This window comes from Rhinopithecus roxellana, chromosome 1 (genome assembly GCF_007565055.1).
Source record: "Rhinopithecus roxellana isolate Shanxi Qingling chromosome 1, ASM756505v1, whole genome shotgun sequence".
Lineage (NCBI taxonomy): Eukaryota > Metazoa > Chordata > Mammalia > Primates > Cercopithecidae > Rhinopithecus > Rhinopithecus roxellana.
Window position 1 is genome coordinate 125,158,102 of NC_044549.1, and position 24,330 is coordinate 125,182,431.

General features: G+C 45.5%; 1 protein-coding gene across 10 annotated transcripts in view; it reads left to right on the forward strand.

Annotated features, from left to right (window-relative positions):
• PPP1R12B (protein phosphatase 1 regulatory subunit 12B) overlaps positions 1-17,613 on the forward strand; it is a 242,300-nt gene extending 224,687 nt beyond the window's left edge. For 6 of the 10 annotated variants that reach the window (XM_030930268.1, XM_030930276.1, XM_030930289.1 and 3 more), the window contains one exon: positions 9,826-17,613. In XM_030930268.1, coding sequence (XP_030786128.1) covers positions 9,826-9,912 — 87 coding nt within the window. In that variant the 3' untranslated portion in view covers positions 9,913-17,613. Of the gene's footprint in view, positions 1-4,353; positions 7,877-9,825 lie in introns of those variants that run through there. The other 4 variants (XM_030930259.1, XM_010378836.2, XM_010378837.2 and 1 more) reach the window with 1 other exon arrangement.
• The last annotated feature ends 6,717 nt before the right edge of the window (positions 17,614-24,330 follow it).

The following is a 24,330-nucleotide window of genomic DNA, read 5'->3' on the forward strand; positions in this document are numbered from 1 at the left end:
CTTATTAGAGATAACCAGTTCTTTTTTAATTTTTGAGAGATGGAGTCTCGCTGTGTTGCCCTGGACTTAAACTCCTGGGCTCAAACGATCCATCTCATCCTGCCGAGTAGCTGGGACTACAGGCACATGCCGCCACACCCAGCTGAGCTAACCGTTTCTTCATGAGTGAATATCCACAGCTCCTTGTTGCATGGAGGCTTCTCCATTTTTGAAACCTCCTGAGTTATACCATCTGTACTCTGCTGTTAGGCAGCTGTCAGTGTTTCTTATTAAGAAATGGCCTAAATGCTGATCTGTAGCATGTAATTGAGGCCAAAGCTGGAGCCTTCCAAGGAGTACCTGGGAGCCCAAAGCCAGCCTCCACCCACCAGTCATGGGGCTCTGTGTCATATCCAAGCAGACCCACACACAATAATCCAGAAAGTGGTCAAATTAGAGAAATTGAGGCCCTTTCTTATTTATATTCCAATTCTAAATTGGGAATTATGGAAGCCCCTTCAGTGGTTCTAGTTGCTCTCAATTCTGTAGGTTGAGAAAGGCTTACATTTTTTCTCTGTCTCTTTATACTATCAGTCTATGATTTCCTCAACTAGATCATGAGTTATTTCGTTTCCTCAAGAGATTATAACATATGAAAGTGTTTGCTCTCCCCAGCCATAAGCCATTTGCCAGCAACTCTAAAATCAATTGTTTAAATTATCAAGTGGAGCCAGATCATGAATGTTTAGTCCCCAAACCAATAGGTAAGCTGTTTTGAGACTGATTTTTTTTTCCTTTTTATTTTTGTTTATTTATTTATTTTTGAGATGGAGCCTCACTCTGTAACCCAAACCTGAGTGCAGTGGTGCAGTGTCAGCTTACTGCAACCTTTGCCTCTAGGCAGATTCAATTGCTCAAGCAATTCTCCTGCCTCAGCCTCCCAAGGAGCTGGGACTAGAGGTGTGTGCCACCACACCCAGTTAATTTTTTTGTATTTTTAGTAGAACAGGGTTTCACCATGTTGCCCTAGGTGGTATCGAACTCCTGAGCTCAGGTGATCCACCTGCCTCGGCCTCCCAAAGTGTTGTGATTACAGGCGTGAGCCACCATGCCCAGCCAAGACTGATTTTTTTTTAGTTAAAACATTTACTGATTCAGTCAGTCAGTGTCCATTATTCTTCATTATCCATTACAGAGCCAAATGAAGAAGAAATGCCTGTAAACTCTAAAGCCCCTAAACACTGCTCAAATCAAAGCCCAATGCCAGATTTGCAGCTCGTCCAGCACCCCCTAGAGGACTAAGGGGGAGAAGCATTCGTGCCTTTGCATCTCACCAGTTTTATGTTTCTGTCTGTACCTACTTGAAGGCAAAACCTCCAAAGACACAGATATATAAATGTAAAATTGGTATGACTGGCCCTAAATGAGTCTAAGAAAATGCTTGTTTAGCTGTCAAGCTCTTCATTCAGACTATGATTTATGGTGATTGCTAGAGTGATTGCTAGAGTGATTAATGGCCAAAATCTCTCTGTACTAGGCAGCCAAAGGTACAGGTGACTTTCTTGCTGAACTGGGACCCAGTAGAGCTTGGGGCCAGTTGGTCATGCTTGTTGCATGTTCATTTTGTACAGATGCTCAAACCTCCTTGGAGCAATCAGTAGGGAACATTAGAGGGGGCTGATCTCCAGTGAACCCTTAAAAATACAGTAGATTACTCAAGGAAAGAAAGTGACTTCAGTCCTGTTTTTCTAACTCTACCAAATAAAGTACAAAGGCCAGGTGAAATGGGGGAACCATGAGATGGGCTAACCCAGTTGTATATGTGGCTCTGTGGTTATGAGGTGTGTTGTGTCTTTCTTGACTTTTATTGGAAAGGTAAGTATTTATGAATTCTCGTCAGGAGAAGCTCCACCCAGATCCTGGATTGGAGTAGGATTATATGCCAACTTCTGACGGGTGTGCATGTCAATGTGAGCTGTGCCAGGCCTGCACCTGGTCTTGGCCCACATCTGATGTGATTACTTCTCTACTGCATCCTCCATTCAGCATCAGCCTCCTTGTCAGACCTCCCCTTCCTTTCCTAGGTCCTTGCATGAGAGGGACCCAGCAACCAATTGCCTTTTAGATTGATCCTGGAATTTTTATTTTTATTTGGAAAGATTACTAGCTGACCCTGCTCCTTAGCCCTGCCCTTGCCCATTCTGTGCTGGGCCCTGCCCCTTCTCCTCTCCTCCTTGCCTTGCCTTGTTTTCAATACTGCTACCTATAGAACATTCCACCAGATTGTTTCCTGCCTCTCTCCCTCGTGCTGATAACTTCCAAAGTCTTTCACCTTGATCTGCTTATACTCACTTGTTAGATTGAGTCACATTCATCATTCATGTCTTTAATGTTATTCCCTGGGAGGCAAGTACCACTTCATACAATGACAATTGTTTGACAATGATTATGTTGAAAGCTTTGTTCCAATGTCAACATCAAAGAAGGGTGAGAGCCAAGGACTTTCCATTGGTTTTTAAATTTGGTCCCTGCCCATTGCTTTAATCTTTTCCATATGCTGTACCATGATCTCCCTCCTCTATCCTCACCATGGCCAAGATGCTTACAGTGAGCAAAGAAGATTGCCCAGTCCTCACCCTCCAACGGCTACATGAGACAGTTTGGCTAGACCTTTATTCCAAGGTGGTCATTCTTTCTCTTTGGGAAAAGAGAGATTCAGCAGTTTGTCTCTGCTTGTTTTTCCTTTTCACTGTTTTTCCCCTTCATGCTACCTTTCATTTTCTTGCTTCTTCACTCCCAAACAACTATAACTCCACTAATCTTTCATTTCTATCCTTCCCATCATATAGATATGAGAGACTTTTCTCTGATACCTGGCCACCTTTCTATAGTCATTATAACCCACAGGATTGTCCATCCTCATCCATGAAACCCCATTTGCATAAAAAATCATTATTCTCCTCCCAAAAAGTTGATGGTCTGTTTCGGGGCAGTGCAGATGACTACTTAGGAAGGACAGTAGCAGAGTCAGCAGGCCTTTGATATAATTCCATTTATTAAAGTCTTTAAATGTCTTATGGAATATGGGGTATCAGGAAGAATGTCTGTGGACTGGTTATTCTGTTCCATTTGCAACACTGACAGACAGAAAGGGCTGGACTAGCACATTGGTCCAACTAGTTTCATTATCATTGGACATTTATGATTTCTCCAGCTTTTTTGCATAGCTATAATTTCCAGAGTATGAGTCTGTTTATGAACACCTTTAAGCAGCTCCCAAACTGCTTGAACTGAGACAAAGAAAGCACAGTTAGCTGTGAATTTAGTGATGCATATAATCATATAGCAGGTCAGAGACAGGTTAGCAGTTACTGGATCCTGAAACAATCTCTCTGGACTGCAGAGGAAAACTAGCAGGGTTAATGAAGCTTCCTACAAAGTGGGTTAGAGGACGATCCAAAGAGCTGACAGTTCTTTCTTATTTGGGTATGTGTCACTTTAACCTTCTAAACAGTACATGCCCTGGCCAAAAAAAAAAAAAGTGCTTAAATAATAGGCCTCTCTTTTCTTTTCCTTGTTTTATTTTTTTAAAATAAATGAGGCCAAGTGCAGTGGCCCATACCTGTAATGCCAGCACTTTGGGAGGCTAAGGCAGGAGGATTGCTTGACCTCAGGAATTTGGGACCAGCTTGGGCTACATGGCGAAATCCTGTCTCTACAAAAAATATAAAAATTAGCCACGTATGGTGGTGCATGCCTGTAGTCCCAGCTACTTTAGGAGGCTGAGGTGGGAAGATGGCTTAAGCCTGGGAGGCAAATGTTTCAGTTTTGTGCCACTGCACTCCAGCCAATGTGACAGAGTCGGACCCTATCTCAGATAAATAAACAAAGTGAGGGTGAGGAGCTGAGTATGGGGGGAAGGTTAGAGGAAGGGAGAGAGAAAGGGGCAGCAGCTAGATTTAAGAACACACCAAGTCCTCAGCTCTAATCTCAGTCATGATGAAGGGTCCCTGAAGTTATGCCTCAACCATTTTAATTTGGTTCAGAAGGCTCCAAACCACATGTTGGGCTTTCATTCTCAAAAGCAATCCATATGTGCCTTTTGAGAACCTGGCGGTTATATTCATATGGCTTATTTAGATCTTAGCCAAGAATCAGACACAGCTCTCCTTCCCTGTTGCTTTTCTCCATCATCCTTCCACCTGCCCCCCATTTGCTCCATGACTGCTACCTTTCTCATTTCCTTTCTTGCATGCAAACTAAAAACAAAAACAAAAAGTCACATGATTTCTTTGTCCTACTTTTCTCTCCTCTGGTCTGTCTTGTCTCTCTCTGTCTTGTCTGTCTGTCCTTTTCATGTCTCACTCTCTACAGAACCTCCACCAGCTAAAACAGATTCAAACCTTGAAGCAGATGAACGAGCAACTGCAGGCTGAGAACAGGGCCCTGACCCGAGTGGTGGCCAGACTCTCGGAGTCCGTCGAGTCCTCGGACACCCAGGAGCTCTAGTTCTTGTCCCTCCTCTCCAACTCACTTCCCTCCTCCACTACTCCAGGCAGGTTCAGTCTTCTTGTTAGTCCCAGAAGCTCTGTGCTCATCCCCTCCATCCGAGCCTCCATATGCAGGTTCCTGTAAGGCTTGTTTATCTGCAGATAGAAGCAGCCAGGACTGAGATCATAGAATGGGACATAACAGCCTAGGTCAAGGGTGGCAGTGAGACCTCAACCTCAATATACCAGTATATTCATTTGGTAAGGTCACCACATTACCTTCTCTTGCCCTAGAGACCGAGTATGAATTTGTTCACTCAGCTACACATAGGTATACACAGTGTGTGCATATACCTATGTACATGCACATATACATATTTCATTGACAGGGTCATTGCCAAATGGAGATTGATCTTTCTTAGACAATAGTAACCCAAGTGCAACCCGCTCCCTTGGAGCAGTTGGGGTTGGGCCTTGGGTAACCAAGGTCAGGGGCTCTCAGTCTTGGCTGCAAGAAACATCTAGGAGCTTTTAACATATACCTATGGGTATATTTTAAACATATACATAGCTTTTAACATATACACATAAGGATGTCTGGGTCCATCCCCAAATAATCAATGGTCTGGGTTGAGACCCAGGCATCAGTATTTTTTCAAAGCTCTCCTGTTGATTCTTTGTACAACCATGGTTAAGAATCACAGACCTTTGGATACCAGACGGTCCTCATGGCTGACAACATTACCGATGGAGAGGACTAAAATTCAAGGTTGGAACTGTTCCTGCCCAGGTCTACTACCAGCAAAAACACTCTCCATCCCACTATTCAAGCATAATTGGATAAGCATTCTTTGCCTCCTTCTGCAGTAGTCTTTGCTTTCTTCTCCCTCCTTAGGAGGCATATCTCTCATTCCTGTCACAAATCTTTGGGCCCTAGAGATGTGCCCCTCCCTGTCCTTAGTGTGTGGGCTGTGAGGCAGAACACAGCCTATATAAATGTGACCCTCATGGAGCCAGGCCCTCCCTAATGGGGCCAGCTTTGCAAAGGAGATGGCAGGCAGTGGAGCAGAGAGCAGGGATTTATTTTCAACTGAGAACTAAAAATGTGCTTGGCAAACTGGAACCTTTCCCTGGCTATGGATCTGAAAGACAAGCTCACAGACAACTGGTTTTTCTATCTCAAGATGGTATGATGGGGTCACCACTCCTCTGAGATGAATTTTTAATTGTCAGCAACAATCTAATTAGTCCTGACCAGAGCCTGTTCTTTCTTTCAGCCTGTTTGCTTTTGCCTTCAGGGTTAGTAGCTGGCAACTAATATCCACTAGAACTGAATCACCCGAATTATCATAGGACTGAGCTAATATCCTGCTGTAGATGCTGTCATAGGCAGAAAGAAAATTGAAAGGGAAGTCCTACCATGACCTGGCTGTAAGCAGCCACTGTTAGGTCCAGACTCCATGCTTTAAAGTTAGCCTCAAGATTCCTGGAAATTTTTACTTAGGGCAAACTAGGGACCCCCCAAAAAAAGTCCCAGTTATTTTTAGTATCCCTTTGTTGCAAGATCGTATAGGATATGGGGCAAAACTAGGTCTCATGCTTTCAGTAGTTAATATCCTTAACAGTTGTCATTTATTAAGGCCTGTGCTGAATGCTTTATATAGTTTTTCTCATTTATTCTCCAAAACCATTATTGTAAAAATGAAAAAAAACTGAGTCACAGATTAAATAACTTGCCCAAGGTCACTCCGAGAGTAAGTGATAGAACCAAAATTCAAACCAAACATGTCAGGTTCCAGAGTGCAAACTTTTCACCACTGTAATATAAGCTGTCTGCGTATTTGGCACAGTTTTCACCATTTGTTAAGCATACGGCCCAAACAATGCGAGAAGGATCTATTGAGCAACTACACTGTGCCCCCAGTATTACAGCTGAGGGAGGAAGGGCAGCATTCTGCTTTCTCAGCACTGTGACGTCCTTGTCAAAGCCTAACTTCTGAAGAGCCATTTACCTACCAAAAGATTTTGCTGCTCTGAAGAAAGCCATTGCCTGGTATATGACCATAGCAAGGGTTAGCAAACTGTGACCCACCAGTATGGCCCATAAGCCATACAAACAGTCAAAAAAGAAATCAAAAGAAGAATAATATTTTACAACATATGAACACAAACATTATATGGAATTCAAATTTCAATGTCCAAAATAAAAGTTTTATTGGAACTGAACCATACTCATTTGTTTACATATTATCGTTATGTCTGTGGGTGCTTTTGTGCTACAACAGCAGAGCTGAGGAGTAGCAACAGAGACTGTTTGACCTGCAAATCCTAAGATACTTGTTGTCTGGCATTTTACAAAAAAAGCTTGCTGATTCTTGCCAGAAGGAAGGATGAGATAACTAAGCCAAACTGGCAGTGCAATCGAGAGATTTTGCTCTACCTTTTTTTCTTTTAATAGTTCCCTGGAAAAATCATCTTATCTCAGCATGTAGAGCAAACCACTTACCAACAAAATACCAGAGGGAACTCCCTTCCCACTTTCCTTGTAGTTAAAAGCAAGACAGCTCATGTAAGACTCATCCTGAGTCCCTCTCAACCTACGGCTAACCTTGCCCTATGTCTCTGAAGCTTTAGGACCCCTATAGCCCCTTCCTCTTTAACACATTCCTCAAAGACTGTAAGAAGTAATAGTTGAGAAATGTGTACTTAATTTTATTTGCCCAGGGTATCTTTAACACCAAATTGTGGTAAGCTGGGAACTTAAAAATTAAGAAACTAAGATCCAGAGATTTAAAATGATAAAGCTTTGTTAAACTTCATACTTATATCGTACTTTCACATGTGTTCTTATTTATCCATTATTTAACTTCAAGTGGATATCAGATAACACTGTTCATTTCCCCCTCTCTTCTGAGTTTGAACTTTGTAAGGCTTTCGCCCCGCCTTGATTTCTACATTCCACCTCTTACACTTTTTGCCACTCCCTTTAGATGTCAATTGTAGCATGTTGCAGCTGCAAAACTGCCTTGTCCAAATTTTTTTTCAAAGAATTGAGTTCTTAATGTGGAAATAAATCACTAAAACTCTACAAGACTCTACAAGTTGTTTATACATTTTTTAAGGCAGCTCAGTTCTGATTTGATGAGGTGCTAAGCAAGGAAATGTAATCCATTGCCATATATAGCTTCTTCCTACCTATGGAATCCTATTATGGAAATGTGGCTTTCACAGTCTCAGTTATACCCAAGCTGCAGCCCCAGGATGGGGCATTAAAGAGCAGATTGAACACGGAAACATGAGGCCATCCTGGGTTTTTTCTAAAAATCTCATTGAAATGAGTTTCCAAGTATTCAGTCTGGTAGACAAAGCTACAGGGATAGAAGAATGAAGGAGAGGGCAGCCAGAGCTGCTTTGATTAAATCAGAGGTAGGAGACCAGGGTCAAAGGACTGCAAGTTTATTTTTATATTTTCTGGATCAGAGTCTTCTTAATAAAGTTTGCAGATTATTTGCCTGCCCTCCCACAGTCATGAGAAAACTCACAGTGATTGTAGGAACACTCAGTATCGTAAAGCTGAGTATGTATGTCAACACACTTCCACATTTGTTACCTCCTGTGAGCCTCACAGAGTCCCTACCATAGGAGAGAGTAGGACAGAGACTGTTGTTCTTATAGAAGCACAAAAATAGAAATGCAGAGAAGGTGAGTGATCTGCCTAAAGTAATAGATCACTAGTGACAAAGACAATGCTGGAATTTCAGTTTCTAGGCGTCAAACATTTTTGGTGTTTTGTTTTCCATCCCACGTGTAATAAAAGAAGGATCTTTGGAGTCAGGCACATTGGGATTCAGTATTAGCTTTGCTGGGTGCCTTGAACTAGTTCTGGCACTTTTCATTTCCTCATTTGTAGAAATCGGGATAACAACTGTATCATAATCTCATGAGGCACTAGGGAGACCCTCTAGCACAGTGCCGTCCACATTATAGATATTCAGTAATTTTCCTTTTATTTCCTTGATACAAATTATGTATCTGTGATGCATATTTGTGTACATACACATATATTTATATAATTTAACCTGTATCTTCCCTGAGAGATCAAGGAAACAGATTATATTCCTTAAGGCACAGTTAGATCTCCTAAGTGGTTAATAGCAGAGCCAGAGCTAGAACTAAATAGGCCTCATAACACCTCAGCCCAGGTCACCCTTTACTGGGGGCATTACCTGCCCCTGGGGTCCTGTAGGTTTAAATGACTAGTCAAAGGACACCTGTATTGAACAGATACAAATGAAGCTTTCTGTAGCCTGCATAGTGGTGATACACTTACCCACTGTCCTAAATCGCTCTTGCTGCCAGTGGGACCCACACATAAACTGTGCCCTTATCAACATCCCATTAGGATTTTTCAGATGCACAGCATACTTGTCAAAAGTGCCTGATCATGTAACAAAGACTTGGACTTCCAGGATGGGACTTGAGGCTGTTAGTTTTCCTTTTTTTCACAAGTTAGACAATAGTATGTGTAATGTTCCAAGATGGCAGAACTGATAAAATTGAGTTTCCACTCCCTCCCCTGCCTGACAAGCATCTATTTCTGTGAATTACAATGCCATCCCCTAAAACTGCTGATAAGTCCTCTGGGTATCCTTTGGTGACTGTCAGTGGGGAGCTTTGGCAAGGATTAAATACATGCCTAGTGTTCACTGTGCCTGACAACTCTGTGACTGTAAGTTTTCTGAATTTTAATGGTTGAAAGTGGATATGTATAGTATGGTCAGCGAGAATTTGGAGGATTATTCACCGAAGGCACCAAGTGGAGGACCCTTAAATCATCTTGTGCATATGGCAGGAAAGCCGAGTGCTGCCTCCGTGGCCTTTGCTCTTGTTTTTGATGAGATGTGAAGCAGTATCCTCCTTTAACTCTTCTAGTTGACCACCACCCCCTTTCTGAATTCTTTCCTTATGTCCTCACTAGCCCATTTTGGCTCTCTCCCCAATTTCTTTAGACTAGGGGTGAGTTTAAGGGCAGGAGAAATTGAAAGTGGTTACTGATTCAACTGATTCAATAGAATGAAAGGATATATAGTGTGAAATGTGAGGTCTGCCTATGAAAAAATAAGATATTACTGCTAAATATGCCAGCTCAAAAGATGGAGGGGCTATAATCTCCCTAAAGATTAATAATACCAACTCAATAAATAGGAAGATTGAAAGGAATTTTATCCCTGGAGAAGGGACCATGAGACACATTGTCTCAAAAGGCCCTGATCACCAGGCTGGCCTGGCCTGGTCAGGGAGGGCAAAGGAGGATCCTGCCAGGCTCTAACTCACCTTTCCCTCTGTCACCCTACAGGTGTTAACAGAACTGAAATCCGACAACCAGAGGCTGAAAGATGAAAATGGTGCCCTCATCAGAGTCATCAGCAAACTGTCCAAATAGGCTAGGCTCCAGATTTATGAGGAAACAAAGGGACAGTATTTGCTGCCCCCACCCCTCTTTTCCAGTCCTTGCCTTCCAACCAAAAGAAATGGATGTTTTGGTGGAAGGACACTTCTTTCTAACACCCTCTTCAGTCACCTCTATACACTCTACATTTTCTCTGCACTTTCAATGCCCTGTTCTTCCAAAACCCCTATCCCAAGTTTTATGACAGTTTTAATTGAAGCATGATTGTGATAATTCGAGCCATCTGGAGAATGCTCTGGGGAGTACACTAGGCTCAGCTGTGGACCCCTGAACTTCCTGCTGCTCAGCTACTTTGTCCACATTGGATTTGGTCCAAACATATAAGGCTTCTACCCAAATCAGTATCCTTCAGCTTTTTACATTGACCCAGTGTCCTCTGATATAGGTGAGTCTTGTGGTAGCCACTCCGGGATCCTGATTGGGGTGTCAAGAGAAACAGCAGGATGTTGAATTGATCATCAGATGGCCTCCGGAGCTGTTAGCATCCAAGGTGACAGTGACTGCATTGAGGTGCTCTATTCTTCTTCACCTCTCAGGAACTGACTTTTATTTTTTCTATCAACACCCAGTAATCTCCCTAACTAGTTTTAACCTTTATTCCTCCCTCATACCTAGCCCTTTCTTCAAGGCTCAAATGGCCCTGGCTTCATTTATTCCTTTCCTTTCTATCCTTTTATTTTTTTCCCTCCCCCACCCCCTCACTCAATGGGATAAAAGCTAGGACAGAGCACCTGACCTCAGTTGTCTTTGGCCGTTGTGGGGAATCATTATTCTGGAGACAAGAAAATCATCACTCTGGTGCCTTGGTGGCAGCACCACTGCCCTGAAAGCTAGACTGTGGCATAAGTGTCAGCTCATTGTTTTCATCTCCCACTTCCCCCTTCAAAGTGATTTTCTTTATAAGAAAATCTGGCTCTGAATACCCCATTCTGCCTCACTTCCTTGACCTTGTTTTCCTCTCTTCGCTCTGACACCTGCTTCTAATGAGAAATGAAGTCAGTGCAAGGAGGAATGAGAGGTGTGGAGGGGAGATTGTTGGGAGATGGACTAGGAAGTGGAAGCAGGCTGGAAAGACACATATGGTGACAAGTATCTGAGGCCACTTGCAACATTGTGGCAAAGAAGGTGGAAGATGGCAGCCCACTGGGCTGTGAGAATAGTGGTGAATTTGATTATTTCCAGTGGTTAGATTTAGCGGAGAGATTTACTTTCTTGGAAATTAATAGGGGAAATGGCACTTAATAGAGGTTTAATGGAATGAAGTACTTTCAACCCATTGATGAGAGTCATGGAAGTTTAGAGTGGCAAGGCCCAGAGGTCATTAGGTCCAGCTTTCTATTATTGTGTCACAGGGACCCCTGCTACCACAGCTTTGACCCATGGGCATGGTCAGGTAGCCTCTGGTGGCTATGCATTTATTACTCAAAAGTTGGGCAACTCTAATCAAGAGAGTTTTTCCTGATATCAGCTGAAGTCTGCCTGTGGATTCTCCTTGTAGTCCAGATCTACTATCTGCAACTCTTTAACAACTCTTCAGATATGTGCAGTGGGTGGTCTCCCCCTCAGTCTTACTTTGAGCTGCTGTTACCCTAGTCCTCTCAGTCATTCCTCATATGGCATGCTTTTCTTTCCTATCACATCTTGGCCATCCTCCTCTAGACAAAACTAGCCTTTAAAATATCATGCCCAGGCCTGGAAAGAATATTCTACAAATCCAGTGCAAAATTAAACTATTAGTTCTTGATGAGAACCTAGCATTAATACTTACAGTATTTTCCTTTTGTAGGAGCTTTATCCCTTGGTTCACTTGAGTGTGCAAGTCATTAAATCCTCATCATTTTAGGGTTACCAATGATATTCAGTGTTTAGAGTGGTTCATTCCCTTAACATACACTACCTCTGTCTGTTGATTCCTTTCCTGACATGACGTGTAGCTGTCCATGGCCCTCCCTCTGAAACATCACACGCTCTTTAAACTAGAAGCTGTAATTCAAGATCCCAATTCCATAACAGGAGATATGTTTCCTCTGACAAAACCCCATTTTTAGAGTATATAAAATTCTGTCTTCCATTTCCAACCATTTTTCAAGAGAAGCTGCTACTATCTTGGGACTTTGGATTATCATGGGAGTACTGTAAGTTCAGTTCTCAGGGAATGCTAAATTAGAGTAATAAGTTATATATCTTTCACCATAAGCATTTCCTTCATTCTGGGAGAGGAAATCAACATAAGGTGTTGACTTATTGATTATCCTGGAACATTTTGAGTATTGGGGAAAGAAGATGATACTGCTTTCTCAAGAAAAGAAAATTGGATTATTGGGAATACATCTTGACCCTTTTCCACTCAATAGACCAGAGAAAGGGGTTACAGAGAGTCCCCTCAGATCTGTTTGTGCCTTTCAAAAGCATTGGGGGCAGATTCTCAAAACTCTTAGATTGGTGTTGCACCCCTGCCACTTCACATGGCCCTTTCATGTTAAAGCTGACTTTTCTTGCCAGAAAGTTTTCCTTGTAACAAGAAATTTGCAAGCTTTTCAATCTCAGGAATACTGGATTCTATGGCCAGGAACTCATGAAAGTAAGTGTAAACTGTCCTAGGTAATTTCAGGTACTTTCTCTTATGCATTTAATTTTATTAGATGAACTGATTTCTGGTCTATCTCCAGAAATAAAATACCATTCCTTCATAACTGCATTGTCTGGAAGCCCCATGAGGTGGTAGTTATAGGCCTTCTACTAGCCAGCAATTCTCTCTGGATACTGGCATCAACAGGTCTCCCTTTTCTTGTGCTGCTTGGACAGGTACCTACCACTGGCCTCTTCAGTGGCCACAATCCGCAGTCCTCACCTGCTGGTTTGGACACTCATGAGCACCCCAGGCAGCTCAAGCTGAATAAATAGCTGCAGACTTGGCCAACAACATGTGGCACAGGTTTATCACTTAACTTAGAGTCTTCACATGAAATATCAGAATGGGAAAGAGAATGTTCTTGGCACAACTCTGTTTTCATTAATTTGTTATTTTTCAAAAACCGAGCCACACCTTTGAAAGTAATGATTTGGCCATTCCAGAGATTCTGTGGCTAAAGTTTGTTTTTCCAGGGCTGCTGATCCCTTTCCAGATAGCTCCAGAGTATGATGATCCCTAGCCCCATCCCAGTCTCTAGCGAAAGGGTTACGCAAATCTCAGGGTGTTGCCACTAAAGAATCTAAAGAATAGACTTGCTTTGGGCTTACTTAGTGCACCAGATTCTCTAGTGGGCCATTCTCATTTGATGTTCACTAGAACCTCCCTGTCTTCCAACTGCAGGATGTGTTTGCTTCTCTTCTGGGTTTTCTGTGGTTTCTGTGCTAGTTCCCACCCCAAGTTTAAGAAGACTTAGATTCATGTATTGCTATCTGAGGCCACTAGTGAGATTTCAGATCACTGTTTTGCAACATTTTACCCATTTCCCTTGCCCAAACCATGTGCTTATTAGATGGTTCCACTCAGGAAGCAAGGAAGCTAAAACTCAACTTAATAGTCTGTGGATCCCATGAAAGTGTGTGTGAACTACTGACCGTTTCTCCACTAGGGGCATTTAATTGAGCCAAAGATGATGGAAGAAGAAACTCTCAAAGCCATGTACTTTGTTAGGTGTCTGGATTTTTGGCCTTTTTGCAGCCTCTCCTAGCAACAGACAGACACTGTCTCCTCTCAGAGAAAGGCCAGTGTTTCGGTCCAGGCCACTGGTGAGTGTCGGCACCCTTGAGGTGGGCATGGAGTGAGCAGAAGAAGCCTGGAGAAGAGAGAACTATTTAAAGTGTTGCCAGTTATTCAGCTTCCAGGTGGCTTTGCACCTCCAAAGGTGCAAAGAGGAAAAAGAAAGCAGAAAGGATTCAGCATTTAAGCAAAAAGGAAAGGGAAATTCTACTCTACCGGATGAGCCACTGGTTCCACTGGAGCTTTTCAGTGAAGTAACACTGCAGGAGCCCTGATATCCTTCCCTCAGAGATATCATCAGGGGCCCTCAAACCCCATTGTTTATGCCAGCACTGACCACACTTTAAGGACACACTTATCAATCAGAGGTGGTGCAGTTGGCCTAAATCTAGGCCCAGTTATTATTGCAGATCTTAGTCACCATACTCTGTTGCCCAAGCTGGATTGCAGTGGTGTGATCTCAACTCACTGCAACCTCCACCTCCCAGGCTCAAGGGATCCTCTCACCTCAGCCTCCCGAGCAGCTAGGACCGCAGGTATGCACCACCATGCTCAGCTAATTTTTGTATTTTTTTGTAGAGATGGGGTTTTGCCATGTTGCCCAGGCTGGTCTTGAACTGCTGGTCAAGCAATCAACCTGGCTGGGCCTCCCAAAGTGATAGGATTACAGGAGTAAGGCACCATGCCCAGCCCACCGTACAGATTTTCAAGGCAGGGTCTAACCCCTCATGTGAGTTCTTCTAACCCAATAAGCAAGGCAGCTTTGAGGACAGAAAAAGGCAACAGAAAAAAGACCCTAGAAGTCAGAACATCGTATTCCAAGGCTACACCTTCTCCTTTTAGTCATGTGACTTTGGGCAGGTCACCCTCCCTGTCTGTAAAATGAGGTTGGACTGGATAATCTTTATGTGCCCTTTCCTTTTGGCTTAAAATTCTGTGATTTATTCATTCTTAGGAAGATCAGAACACTTACTGGGATTTCTGCTTCAAAAATTCTTTCTAATCTCAAAAATCCAAGTCCAAAATTTTTTGTTTTCTTCTGGATTTAAACTGTTTAACATGAGCACATCAAGGTTGACTTCTCATCCTTGTTGGGAAGTGAATTTAATATTGAGGGTAATTGAATGGTGTTGCAATGGCTTTCCCTCCTGATGGCTTGGTAAGAATATTAAAGCCTGCAGAGGTGGAAATTGGAGCTCATGGAGAAATGGATAGAAAGCAATTTGTTGCAGGCAGCCTTTGGACAAGTTGTTTTAATAGGAAATAGACCTGCTGCTTCATAGGTTTCCTCAACCACCTTTCCTCAGCTTTCTCAAAATTTGGTCTACATTGGCTCTTCACACCCAAATAGCAGACTAATAGTTTTTCTGCTTAGCACCATCTGGTTCATTGTCTTGAACTCTGCCTTACAGCAGCAAGAAAATTTTCCTCGATAAGAACCTCAATCTTTAGTTCCATTGAGCTGCCCCTCTGGATTTTGGACTATCAGAAGTAGGAGGTTCTGATACCATTCAAGATGATCTTTCCTTCAAAGCAGGTCTGAAGAGGAGACTACCAAAGCAGTAAGTGTTTACAAACCCGGAGTCCACACAACCACATTGCATGGAACAGCACTTGGCTTTCGCAAGCCTCCTACAGGACCTGGTGTAATTGGAGTGAAAGGGCAGAGACCCTGGAAGTGGAGATGGCTGTGTGCTGCGATGGGAAGAAGGCAGAAGGCCCAGGGGCTTTGGACATAGAGCAGGGTGGAAGCTGCAAGTACTGGGAAGGAAGAGAGTTTCACAGAACCAAAGCTTCGGCACACAGAGATGAGTTCTGTCTCACTGGTGACTTCATCCCTCAGGCTCCAACTGAGCAGAGATTTTAATCAGCTTCCTTAATGGGTATTGACACTGCCCAGGAAGCAGTAGACCCTATCAGGGACAGCTATTGATCTCTTGTGTTCTGATTAGATTGGAAAATAGATCAACTTCAACTTCATTGTAGTCCAGGAACTGTTGGTCACAGCTATTAGGAATGAGGTGATTTCTGAGGGCTGAGAAAAAACAGAATCTTGACCAGCCGGCAGCTGCATGGTAAAAGAAGATGCATTCATTTCTCCTTTGAGAGTTGGGGTTGAGGGCAAACATAGAACCCAGGTTTGGCTTACAACCCGGTGTCCCGGAAGCCCTCTTTCGGGAGAACTGTAAGTAAGAGGTGGGTGTGTCTAAAGACAATACCATTAATGAATGTTTTTGGCCTTACTTAAAAAGGTTTAGCAATTTAGGGATAACTCTTGCATCTAGCTTATGTGTGTTCACATGCACATTTGCTAGCCCAGAGCTTTTAAAATGAGGTCTGGCATATACTTGATTACAAATGAGAACTCAGAAACCAATTTTATCCAAGTATATTATTAAATTCTATCTTTTGTTTTTCCCCCTCACTTCTAATCCCCCAAAGGACCTATTTGAGCTGTTCCCCGATTCATCTGCTTATCATTCTGGACTGTGAATCCGCCAGAGTGATATCTTCTGTTATTTCTCCTCCAAATTTTTCCCTGATGTTTCCAATAAAGATTTGCTTGGGTGGCCCCTTAAGGTGACATCAGGATGCTCATATGTCCTTCCAGAATAAACATATACTTCACTCCTCTCCCTCTCATCTCCCTCCACATTCTTAATTCCTTGCTTTTCTCACTTGGAGCCGAGAGTGCTTTAGAGAGGTGGTTTTCCATGAATCAGCCAAGATTCCTGGAGAAGTTGGATATACCAACTACCACCACCACCACCACTGTCCCCTCTTCCAGTTTCAAAGCTCCCTGGCTATGCTAATGTCCCCTCAGAGATGAGGTTTGACTTGTAGGCCCGTATGACTCCATAGCCTGGCCAAGGAGACTATGAGTAGCCATATCTGGTTTACTCTTTGTCCTGAGACTGTTTATAGCTTAAAACAGAAGTGTGTCTTCCCAGCACAAACCTAATCAGTGTATCAGTGCATCTGGTGGCAACAGCTCAGCCCATTCAAAGAGCAAGGATTCAGGAAAGGCACACTGATGGTGGGGAGCCTCTTAAGAGCCGCTAATGTTCTCCCAAAATCAGAGTTGAGAGTCGGAGTGCCGGTCCCCTGGGCCCATGTTCCTGAACAAGGGACATGCTAGGGCCAGAAGTAGCTTGACTCTCGCCTAATATCTGTGCCTTTGCCTGTCCTTTCTCCCACTCTACTGAAACCCGGAACCGATTCCCGCTTGCCTTCTGATGAAGAGAGGCCACGTAAAGAGAGTTTGGAGGAAAAAAGACACCAGGAGGCAGGCTGCGGGGTAGGAGAAGGTTCTGAGAGGATGCAGCAATCCAGAATACCTCCTTTTCTAGCTAGCATCCCTTGAACTTTTGAAAGGTTGTGCCTACCACTGGCTGGCACACCAGGCAATGATTTCCCTGCAGAAGGAAGGAATGTTTCACCCTTGCATCCTTCTTGGTGAAGATACGGCCTATGTTCAGTTGAGTAGTTCACACTCAAGACTTTGGCTTTATGGTTTTCCTTCCTTCTTGTCTTTGCCCTGACCTTGATCAACAGGGGTGAAAAGAATCACCCTGGTGTCTCCATGCCTCTCCCATTTTAGTGGTAGCATTTTGTGTCTTTACGCCACCCTTCACCCTATTTCCACCAAGGTTAACGCACCAGATATAACTGTTTTTCAACTGAGTTGTATGGATTAACTTCAGTCCACTGTAGATACACCAGGGATGGGGTGGGGTTGGGGGTGTTTAGGGAGAAGAAGCCAGACTTGCTTTGTGAACTGAATGTATTTTTATGCAATTTTGAGTGGCCTTTCAACCCTAAGATGAACGGTTTTGTTTTACTGGTTGTTATTATATAGTATTGCGTATTCTGTGTTTCAAAGTTTGGGAATAATAATATTCACATCTAGATGATGCCTGTAAACACAATATTTATAAATGAGTAAATAAAACTGTGTTTTAACTTTGTGACTGTCTCTACAGTTCAGAGCATGGGATTTATAGACTCTCACATCTGGGGCAGCCTCTTCTGATTTTACATCCTCTTTACAATTGGTGGGGGCCTTGCCCACCAGCCTGCTACAACTCCTGTCCACATAGAGGCCCCTTCCCCAGGGACAGCCACAGTGAGTCATGGCCACTGATAAGGGTCTCTGGTAGGATCAAGGAATTTCCTAAATGGAGTCAGGCCAAGGAGAAGCCTAGATTGGAGTTCAAAAGAACCATAAGAAGATATCAAGGTTCCAAGCTTCAAGTAACTAAGAGTGTGGTTATTTCTTGGAAGACACCAGGTTTAAGTGATAAGGGTGTTGAGGCCATCCAGGTGACTACTAGCACACTCTAGTACCTGGGAAAGTTGAGGTCTAGGTGGTGATTTCCTTGGGCTCATGGAAGTCTCCTGCCACCACCCTTAGTCATCTGCTGTATACATAAGTCTTCATGAGGTCATTGTTTAAGTCGGGAGATCCAAAACTATTCTGTAGTTCCAAACTACAAATGTAGGTAACTTGGGGGTTATTGAAGGTTAAATCTAAACTCAAAATGAAGGAGCCATGCCCAGAAAGGAGCTGTTCAGGCCCGCTGGCAGGGTTTGTACGTGGGTGGCCAGGTCTGACCCCAGGCAGCCAGGATCCGGGTCTGGTTTCTCCATCCAGCAAGCCCTGCCTCTGGCTTTGCTCAGCCTTGTGTTTCCTGCCAAGCGGAAATCCCTGGTCACTGACTTGGGGAGAGGTCAGGGAGGGAAGATTCTTTTCCCCTGCTGTCACCCAGCTGTTTGCAACCCAAGCAGCAGCAGAACACACACACTTGATGTCATGGTTGAAGAATTCAGTCCTGTCCTGGGGCGCAAAACAGAGGCAAAGAAGCATGACCGATGCAAAGGGTTCCTAGACTGCAAATGTTTCTCTTTCTGACCCCCACTGGTTGTAGTAAGGTCTGCAGAGACGACAGTATCACCTAGCTGTCACGTGGTCCAGCCCTCTTCTAGGGAAAGGAGAAGGCCACAGCCTATTAGCAGAGTAAAAAGCTCACATTCTCAGCCAGGAGACCCTCAGGTGATCAATCCCGGTCCTGCTGAAAGGCTCATGCCCTCACCCTACCCAGCCTCAGGGACTGAAGCAGCAAGACAGGATAGATGTTAAAGGATCTGGGCTCATGCTCCCTCAGGTGGGCAGCTCCTGTCCCTGGCTTGCCTTCACTGCCCCCATGCTGTTGGACCTGATGGACAAACACACATCTAGCCAATGGTGTTCCTGGAGGACAGGTGCTGGTGTAAACTGAAAACGGTAGCCGCTGGTCTATCCTCAAGGAGAGGAGACAGGTGGAAGTGGGAACTGAAGAAGGAGTTTTACTCTTCCCTGGTCTTTGGGGGCAATGCTGCCCTACTCTCCCTTTCCCTAAAAATTCTGAAACCCTATCCCTGGTCCCTAACATCTTTGCTTTAGAAGTTAAAGACATTTCAAGTTCTTTGCAAAGAGACAATTGAGGACTTCATGGAAATCCTTACTTTTCAAATTCGCATTTCCTAGGGCCAGCCTCCCTGTTGTCACTGGGCTCAGACTGTGGCTATTCCCTAAGACCAGCTCTACTGGAAGGGAATTCAACAATATAGTCGCCACCACCACCCCACCCCGCCCAGCTTCCCAGACAATGTTCCCCGGCACCACCATGCTCCCCACAATTCCACAGGCCTGGCACGTGTCCTCAGGAGATGTGTGGGCCCCAGCACCCACCAGAGTGCCAATCTGGTCTTCCCCCAACCCCAGGAGAGAGGTGACCTCAGCCCCTTTTGGTGCTTCCCTGAAGGGAGATTCTGGGTTAGAGGCCAGAGCCTCAGGACCATCTCACCACCCTCACCCACCATACTGACCCTCACAGGCAGCTCCCACATCCTCACCCCCACCTCAGCGCAGCAAAAACAACCAGAGACACCCCCCACCCCCAGGTTTCTTTCAGCTCATTTCTTTAATAAGGAGACGCAGCTCATTACAAAATAACAATTTGACAAGAGATCAGACAAGAACAAGAGTCCACGTAAGGGAGATGGAGAGCATTGCCAAGCAGAGGTGGGGAATGGGCCAGGGGCAGGGCTGTACATGTGTCCTTCCTATGGAGACAAAGGCAGGGCTCCTGGTGGGCTGACCTGGGGGAAGCTAGGCTCTGCCAGGCCCTGATTTTGAAGTTTTCAGCCCCAGGGTTTTCAGAAAGCAACAAATCAAGTCCTTAGATGGGCAGGAGTCAGGGCAGAAGGGTCAGCATCTTTGAAGAGGCCCCACTAAAGTCCTTATCGCTAAGGCAGGCGGGATGGAGGAACTCTTGGTGCACCACGCACACTGCTCCCATCACCTCACCAGACAGACAGTCTCTCAACTCTTGCCTCAATTTCTGTCTCTGCTATGGGTGTGGAGAGTGGGAGGGCCCCAGAGAGAGCCGGAGGAAGCAAGACATGTCTTCACTCGTCCAAACACCTGATTCCAGCCTGCTTGGAAATGGTCCCCTCCACCTTCCCCACTCTTTCATGTCCCAGCACAAAAGTCCCTGGGACTTCTATGTGCTCATGTGTTATGGTTTGTGCAGGGCAAGCCTGCCTCGCCACCTCTGGCCTCATCGAATATGCCCTGCCTGATTACCCTCCCGTTCTCTCCGTCATTCCTCATACTCGTCACGGTTGTCAGGCCTGAGGCATCCTGGGCCCTTCCCATGCAGTACTGCCCTCAGGTGCCCATGGGGCCAGGGGCGGCAGGCAGGAGGGCTACCTGTCCATCTCAGTTCAACAGGATGACCTGAGGCCTTGGAAGCCCCCAGGCCCCTCTACTCGCCTCTCTGCTACTTGGTGCAATTGGCTGGGGCTTCTCTGGGGAGCAGGTGTGAAGGTCAGTGGGCTTAGTCCACACCTGCTCTGCCTGAGCCTCTGAGCCTCCCTCACAGCTGGACCTGCCCACCCCACTCTCAGGGGAGCCCTGGTAGCCCTGAGGTCGCCCTGCTATTGGGCTGCTTTCTGTCAGACTGCAGGAGGACACACGAGAAAAAAGCATCAGCCCCTGTATTCACCGGCCTCTCCCTGAGTCCCTCCTTCATCACCACCCACGACCCTCACACCACAGAGGTGAGTAAGCAGGGATGGTTCCGTCATCCCTGGCTGAGCCCCTGGCTGAGCCACTGACTGGCTGCTCCTGAAAATCCTGGTTGCCTCCACAGGGACCCCAAGAAAGGTATCCAGAACGATGGAGTCCCTCTGCTGCTTGCTCCTCGACCAGCATAGAAATGGAGCTGAACTGTGAACCCAGGCCGAGGAAGCCAGCTCAGGCAGGGCCATCATGGGCATCGCCTAAGGCCCCACTGGAAGCCCTGGACACCATCCATTCTCATGACACAGGACTGAGGGAGCAGAAGGGGGTGACAACAGGTGAGCCCTTCACAAGTGTTCTGTGGGGAGCCAGTTGGAGGGACACGGGGGCTCCTGGGAGGAGCCAAGGGAGGCCAAGTCTCCAGCAGGAGGCCCCCTTTATGGCTTTTCAGTGAATTCAGACAGTGGGAGGAAGGGGCACACCACACACATACACAGAACACGGAAGCTACTAGGATGCCAGACACCAGGCTGGACACTGCACCAGGCCCCAAGGGTTGGCTCTGCAGACAGATGTGCAGCAAACAGGCCTTCAGGGCGACCTCCAGCATCTCCCAAGGCAGGGCTGGACTGGAGCGGGCACCGACTCCCGCCCACTGATGACTCCCATGGGGAGGTTTCCCGATGGGAGGAGGCAGGGGTGGGGCTGGGGGACAAAGACTTTACACAACATAAAATCAAAGGAGCAGCCTCAACCAGTTCTGTAAAATGGGTCTGAGGTTGGGGATCACGGGGACTCTCAGCATTGCCATGCGGCTATTTACAGAAAGTTATAGACATGCATCTTGATTAAACAAGATTCTGTTCATATGTTTCTAGGTAATTATCTTCTTTTATATATAATTAAATATACATGGATGGGGCAGATGAGGCTCAAATGGCTTCAGAAGGTTCTTATTTTGTTGTTGCTTAAAAAATAAAGTAATTCATGTGTCTTCAAGTCACAGTGTCCCCTTCTCAATATTGCAGTTCAAAAAACTGGTTAAGTCAAATCCTTGGGGTTCCTGGCCCCCTGGGACCAAAGGGAAAGGGGAAAAGTCATAGGGCAGGGTTCCCAGACACAATGCAGGATGGCCAGTTACATTTGAATTTCAGATAATCAACGAATTATTTTTTACTATAACATGTCCCAACTATTGCCTAGGACATACTTACACTTAAAAATTGTTTGTTGTTGAACTGAAATTCAAATATAACTGGGCATCCATATTTTTATTTGGCAACCACAGAATGGGGCTCTGGGCCACCCAGGATCTTGGGACTCCTCCCTGCCTGCCACTACCCAGGGCTCTGAGAAAAGGCCCCAAACAGCTTTAGGTGGGAGGGGCAGAGGAAAGGGAAGGGAAGGGGCAGAGCAGAGGATATGAGGGCAGTTCCTGGCTCAATCTCTTTGTACCTTTGAGTGGGAGGGGATGCCCTCAGGGACAGGCCTTTTCTCTATGAGGTTGGGTGAGACCCAGGACTCAGATGCCTTATGAATTAACCTGGGACATTAAGGGAGCATGGAAACTGTCACTCCCCAAACCCAGGGAGGTTCGTCACCCTCTTTGCTATCACCCGCCCTTACCCCCACCCCACTGCATGGAGGCAGGTTTATAAGAGAGCTGTTTTTACCCGCAGGAGGGCTGTAGCGACCCCTCTTCTCCCTCTCGCTGAAGCCTTGGGCCAGCAAAATCATCCCACACTGATTCCGCAGAGACACAAGTTATGTATGCTTTCCTAGGAAGAAAGATCAGGATCTGAGACTGTGGCCTAATCCCTGCTGTCTCATCCTCCAGCTGAGGGACTCCAGGAAAGTCACTTCTCATTCATGCCAAGCACCTGCCTACTGTCTGGGATTGCCCCAGCATTCCTTACCCAGCCTTCCCCAGGCCTCAGCTTCCACTTCCAAAGTCCAAAAATCTGTCTGTAGCTCTGACAGAATTAGCTTCCCTTCTGGAACAATTATTCAGGGAGGAAGAAGAAAACGAGCTTTCAGACCTTATCCCAGTTTCTGGGTGGGATTAGGCTTGGATTTTCATGGTCTCAGCTTCTCTAAGAATCACCTCTATACTACTTTCCTTTCTCTGGAACAGACTTTGAGATGAAAATTTACACCCCCAGAGGCGTCCAGAACCCCTTACTAGCCAAACACCCTACCTCTATCCTGCTGAGTGCCTACACCCCAGTACCCTGACATCCCCAGAAATAAACCTGCCCAGCAGTGTTTGGCATGATGCCCTGTGGTTTCAGCTATGTCAGTCCTCAGGTATGGAAAACACACAAGCAGAAGCATGTTCCCACCAAGCCTATGGACCAAGACAGATGCCATTCGCTAGATGGCACATCAGGACCAGCTGGGACCTGGGGAAGGCACTGCTCCCCACACCCACACTGGCTCCACACTGGTGCCAAGATTCAAAATCACTCAGCAACCTATCCCCACCCCTCAAGGCTGCTCACTAGCAGTGGGCTCAGAGTAATAAAATCCAGCCCTGGTCACCAGGCACATGGACACCCAGACCACCAGAGTTCCTACCATTGCCTTTCCTCCCTGTCAAGGGAGTGCAAATCTTGGACTTTGGAAGGGCTGAATGAAGTTCATGAATGGAAAAGAATCCCAGGTGGTAGAAGGTGAATTGGGAAAGGGCAAAGGAGTAAAGGTAGAGGGGATATTGACAAGGGGGTCTCCATGAATGAATCTGTGGGATATGGGTGAGGAGAATGAGTCTGGGGAGAGACCCTGAGAAAGCACCAAAATCCCACAACTCTGGGGATGGGAGAAGAGTCCAGTGACTTCTGATGTCCATACCAGGAAATCCCACTCTGTGGCCACCCAGATTCTGAAAGCACCCTATTGTCCTACAACTCTCTACCATGACCACACCTTTGGTCCCAGGGACCACAGTTCATAATCCTGATCAGAGTCTTACCTACCCATCATTAAGTACATACACACACACACACACACACACACACACACACACACACACCAGTAAAAATATAACTTCCCATGTACCACTAACAAGACAAAGAAGGATCTCCGAGAGACAGGGAGGCTTCCCAGTCTATTTCTGGTGGGGGTATTCCCTCATTTCCCCCACTCCTTCATCCAAAAACCAAAGCAAAACCAAAAGCCCCTTCCCCCTTTTTAAAATAAAATAAAAAGACACTCTGCAACTTCTTCACGCTGGATCCCCAAAGCCTGATTCCCTCCAACACTGTCCATCTGTCTCGGGTGTCTACAGGAAGCCGAAGTGGCCCAGATGGGGCAGGATAGAAATGCTGCCATTTGTACTGGGAAAGAGAGATACTCAGGCTTCTGGAGAAGCCATGAGTTTTCTGTGGTGAAAAAATGGCAAGGGCCTGAGGGCTTCATGGATGGAAGAGAGAGGCCAAAGGAAGGGAGGCAAGGAAGGATGGCCTCTGGTCACAAGGGGACCTCACTCTGTTGTCCAGGCTGAAGGTTTGGAAGAAGACTCAGTGCAAACCTGACTAACATATATATGGCTTTTATATCAGTGCTGGGAACAAAAGGTGAACAGGGAATGGGACACAACTGAGCATGGGTAGAAACCCTA